The 5,210-nt window shown below is 34.9% G+C and overlaps 1 protein-coding gene across 1 annotated transcript; it reads left to right on the top strand.

Moving 5' to 3' along the window:
- The first annotated feature begins 1,074 nt into the window (after positions 1-1,074).
- Positions 1,075-3,953, top strand: LOC129307939 (uncharacterized). Its single transcript, XM_054948891.1, has 2 exons — positions 1,075-1,635; positions 2,433-3,953. The coding sequence occupies exons 1-2, from the start codon at positions 1,552-1,554 to the stop codon at positions 3,528-3,530; spliced, it is 1,182 nt and encodes a 393-aa protein (XP_054804866.1). The 5' UTR covers positions 1,075-1,551; the 3' UTR covers positions 3,531-3,953.
- Positions 3,954-5,210: the final 1,257 nt, after the last annotated feature.

The following is a 5,210-nucleotide window of genomic DNA, read 5'->3' as shown; positions in this document are numbered from 1 at the left end:
GTTAGAATGATCTTTTCAATATAATTTCTTTGGAATTAGATTCTGTCCATTTTCTTTTCTCTTCACTTTTTACCTTAATTGTTGGATCAAAATTTTGAGTATATCAAGTTTAATAATTTTTTAATAATGTCCGTATTGCAATTCTAAACTATTCTAACCAAGTTTTAGCAATTGAAATTTATTTTTTATTTAATATTTTATTAATAATTTTTTAGATTTTAAATCTAAATTGGTCAAATTTTGAATATCATATCCAATACTAGCATTAACGAATTTAAATAGTGATAACTATGCATCTTTCTAAATTATTATTATCATAATTAACCGTTTAGAAGGGGAAAAAAGAAAAAGAAAATATCACTAAATATAACCCCACTAAACCTTTTCAATTCTTCAATTACATCAATCTATGCATATCACAAATTATATTAACTTTAATTATTCAACTTCTAAAACATGTACCCACTATATCATCTTTTTATAATCTATAAATTAATGTTAATAATCTATAAATTGATAATTATACTTACAGGTAATAAAAAAATAGAAAAATGTTATTGGTAAGTCATATATATTACAAATTAAATATAGAGTAGAAGGCTAGAAGCTCATAATCCAATTTTAAAATGATTCAAATTGTTGATACCAGTCCAGCCTGTCTTTTTTTTTTTCCTTTATTTTTTTTGGCAAAAAAAACAGCCTGTGAAATTCCGTTTAAAAGAAGAATAAATTATACATACCCGCGGATCTCTCTCTCTCACACACGCTCTTTCTCCAGTTTTATTGTAAATCATTTTTCATTAAAGAATAATTTTTAACTTATTAAATTTATCTTAAAATTTTTAAAAATTACTTTATCCATATTAAAGAGAAATTATTGAAACATTAAACTAGAATTTAAATTTTCTCTTAGTATTTGCTAGGAATAAAATAGAAAAATATTAATAATTAATAATCTATTATGTATTTATATTTGTTCAGAAAGCGTGAGTGTGTGTCTGTATGTATGTGTGTGTGTGTGTATATATATATATATATTAGATAACAAAATATGAATATTAGGCGCAAGCGGCACAGAACATACCGTACTACGCTACGGCGTTCGAGGAGAACGGCTTCCTTGGCGTTCAGTGTGTGTCTCTGTGAGGCTTCGACAATTGCCACCCCATTACCAGAGAGGCTCCTTCTTTAACCTTTTCTCTTTCATCGTTATTCTTCTTCCTCTGATTCCTTCCTCTTTCACATACCTTAATTCTCCTTCTTCTATTCCAATCCCCAGCACCTTCCTTCTCCGTTAAGATTTTTTTTGCTTCAGTTTCAAATTCTGATACATCATCCCCCAATCTTCACTTTCATACGACGCCTTCAGTTCTTTGCTTTGAATCTGAGCATCTTTCATATAGTGACGCCGCCGCCGCTTGCTGCTGGGGTTTCAGTGTAGCGATCCGGCATTCGAGTAATTTCTGTTCGGAGATCGATCTGCTTTGCTTGATTGCTTTTTGCTGGTGCTGCTGTGCTTTTGGACTCGCTGTCAATAGAGTAAACGGCAGAATGTGGTGGATGATGGGAGAAGCTGGAGGCCATTACTGTTCCAAGAAGACCGATGATTTGTGCGGCGATGTTTGTGGTGATCAGGTATTTCTTTAAGTTTATTGTGTTCCTTTTATTGTAGGTCCGCTTCCTTATAAAACTGTTTGTTGATCTTCTATTGGGGTTCCGGTTAGGGTTTATAGTTCCGGGTACTTGGGTTTCTGAAGCAATCCCGAATTCGATAGATCCCTAAAACGGTCACTTTTTTGACATTTTTAATTCACGACTTTAGCTTGCCCTCTGTTTGGATTAATTACAATTATGCATCGAGTTTGCTATAAATTCCTCACTGGCCTAGAAGCCAGGGTAGTCATGGCTAGTTCATTATTGAGTTGCCGGACAGAGCACCTACGGGGCACCCTGCTTGCCGTGCACAGAAGGTGAGTCTTAAAATGGGGGCAAAAAAAAGTTTCCAAAAATAAAAACAAAGAAATAGATGAAACGCACCTTTTCTGATTGGGAGCACGGTATTTGTGCTCGACAGGATTTGAATTCTTAGCTGCCTCTGTTTCTCTGGGTTTGTGGATTGTGTACGGAATATTTGTGATCTGAATTGGGATATAGGAGCAAGGATGAGTAAGATTTTGACGTTTGGGTTCCCCTCTGTTTTTGGGGTTTAATGATCCCTCTTAGGCTTTATAATTACCCAGTTGTTCTTGGTGTTATGGAAATTTTAAATATAATTGCCCTAAAAATATGCTTATGAAAAAATTAGCTTTTTGATTATGCGTTACTTTATTGCATGATTGAATGAAGCTGCATTGTTATGTTATCTTTGTGGTCTTTCATTCTTGAAAGAAAAGTTTATTGTTCTCTTAGATGCTTGTTTTTCCAATACGCAGGGATCAAGCCAAGTATCAGGCATGTCAAGAGTTCGATGCATTTTGCGTGGTTTGGATGTAAAGACCTACATATTTCTTTTTGCTGTCCTCCCGATGTGTATCTTTGGAATTTATATACATGGACAGAAAATTTCATACTTTCTGCGGCCACTTTGGGAAAAACCACCCAAGCCTTTCAAGGTTATCCCGCATTACTACAATCAGAATGTGTCAATGGAGAATCTCTGCAGACTTCATGGCTGGGGAGTCCGTGCCTCCCCAAGACGTGTTTATGATGCTGTGTTATTCAGTAATGAGTTGGAAATACTGAATTTACGGTGGAGAGAATTGTATCCTTACGTATCAGAATTTGTCCTTCTTGAGTCAAATTCTACGTTCACTGGATTGTCGAAGCCTCTTGTGTTTAAAAGCAATCGGGAGCGGTTCAAATTTGTTGAGCCCCAGTTGACATATGGGACTATTGGCGGAAGATTCAAGAAAGGAGAAAACCCGTTTGTTGAGGAGGCCTATCAACGAGTAGCACTGGACCAGCTTCTTAAGATAGCCGGTATTTCAGATGATGACTTGTTGATTATGTCTGATGTTGATGAGATACCGAGCGCTCACACTGTCAACCTTTTAAGGTGGTGTGATGACATACCATCAATCCTCCATCTTCAACTCAAGAATTATCTTTATTCCTTTGAGTTTCATGTGGATAATGACAGCTGGAGGGCTTCAGTTCACAGGTATCAGAGCGGAAAGACAAGGTATGCTCATTTTCGCCAGTCTGATGACTTGTTAGCAGATGCTGGCTGGCATTGTAGCTTTTGTTTCCGCCGAATCAGTGATTTCATTTTTAAGATGAAAGCCTACAGCCATTATGACAGAGTAAGGTTCTCTCATTATTTAAATCCCAAAAGAATTCAGAAAGTAATCTGCAAAGGGGATGACTTATTTGACATGCTTCCAGAGGAGTACTCCTTCAAGGAAATCATTAGTAAAATGGGACCTATACCCCATTCCTATTCTGCAGTTCATCTTCCTGCTTATCTTTTGGAGAACGCAGAGAAGCTCAAATTTCTTTTGCCCGGAAATTGTGTAAGAGAGAGTGAATGATTTCATACCGTTCGAGGGTTAGACAAATAACTGAAGCTTTACTGACTGTCGCTCAATTGGAGGGCTGGGTTATGTCCATGTCCGGTGAGATATTATTTGAGAATGCATTGAGATCAGACAGATGCCATGATGCTGGGTGGGATAGGGGAACTTGTACATAATTTAGAGCTGAACTTCATTCAAGAGGGAGCAGTGTCTGTTCTGATCTGATGAACGAGGGGATGTTTGGCTTAGATAATTATTTAGTCTTGTATTCACTCTGGACAGGCGTGGCTGATCCCCGGATATGTTGGATGACTCGTTTCCTTCGGGGAGTTTTGTCTTGGAAACGAATTTTATTTGTTTCTTTTTTCCCTTGTTATTCCTATTTGATGCTAAATATGCCTCTTCTTATTATTGGTTATATATTTGGTTATATGTCTTCGTTTTTGGGTGATTTTTTTTGTTTAAAATTTGATAGCTAATACTCTCCCAATACCTATTATAATATAAGGTACTTTTAATCACCTAATTGGAATCAAGAAAAAGATGATTAAATCATTAATATTGTTTGAGAAAAGAAGAAATTTTTAATTTTACTTCTATTTAAATCAAAAAATTTTAAATTTACATTACATCCTCTTTCATAATTAATGAATTTAAATAAGATTAATATAAAAAAAAAATTAACTAATGCCCATCAAATGCTTTATATCCCCCTTCTCCCTTTTAATTGAACAAAACAGCATGAGCTTATACAAATAACATGGGAAGAGTCAGCTGGTATATAAATAATACTGGTCAATTTGGAATCTGAACAAAAACGCACATGTATATGTAATGGATTAATCAATGTCCAAAACAAGAATCCAGCTCTCGTGTGTAGTTTGTATCTTATTCCAAAAAAAGAAAAAGAGAGAAAATTGTTACATCATCTCGCACATTTCCTATTGGGAAGGAGCCCTAAACAGCGTTTCATTTATGAACAATTGTCAGCAGAATCGATCGTGTTTTCTCCATATCCAAATCCTCAATTGAGTCATTAATTCCATTATCCAAACGGATTCAAGACTCTTATGCAATGCTTGGCAAGTAAAAAAAAAAAAAAATATTTCCTAGAAAGGATAGAAGTGCACCTATAATATTTTCTTTCTAAGTATAGCTTTTATTTTTCTTTTTCAAAAAATACTTTTTCGTATACTAAACATGCTATTAATTCTTATTAGAGGGATTTATTTTGGCAATAGCAATGCAAAATTCAGTTTAAAAACACTATCTTTTAGAGCTATTACACCACATCCATAAAATATGAAAGCTCCCCAAAATCAAACAAATCTTTCCTGTAAACAAGTAGAGAATATGATAACATAAATAATACAGAGGAATAAATTATGGAATTTAGGAAGAAGAATGCAAGAGAGAGATGCCTGAAAATTCATAGGCTGCACACTGGACTTATGCCCACACACAAGGGCGGTCCTAAGTAGTGGTTAGTGTGGGCAAATGCCTCTTAAAATGAAAAAAATTACATGAATGATATGGTAGATTTTGCATTTTGCTCCCACTAATCTTGTACCAAATAGATTGTTCCTATTGGCTCAGGGTCCTAGGTCTGCCACTATCTACAGAGGCATTTATAGAGCATAGATTAGACAATACTGTTGATAAAAATAAATACTAACATTTTTAGATTTCATGGGT

The sequence above is a fragment of the Prosopis cineraria genome, unplaced genomic scaffold (genome assembly GCF_029017545.1).
Source record: "Prosopis cineraria cultivar Desert tree isolate PC_DT_omini unplaced genomic scaffold, ASM2901754v1 PC4, whole genome shotgun sequence".
NCBI lineage: Eukaryota > Viridiplantae > Streptophyta > Magnoliopsida > Fabales > Fabaceae > Prosopis > Prosopis cineraria.
This window is presented reverse-complemented; position numbering and strand designations above follow the sequence as displayed.

Bases quoted from the DNA above. Each gene is read 5' to 3' on its own strand.
- LOC129307939 (XM_054948891.1), top strand. From the start codon at position 1,552: ATGTGGTGGATGATGGGAGAAGCTGGAGGCCATTACTGTTCCAAGAAG. The intron at 1,636-2,432 runs GTATTTCTTTAA...TCCAATACGCAG, and splicing joins GCGATGTTTGTGGTGATCAG to GGATCAAGCCAAGTATCAGG.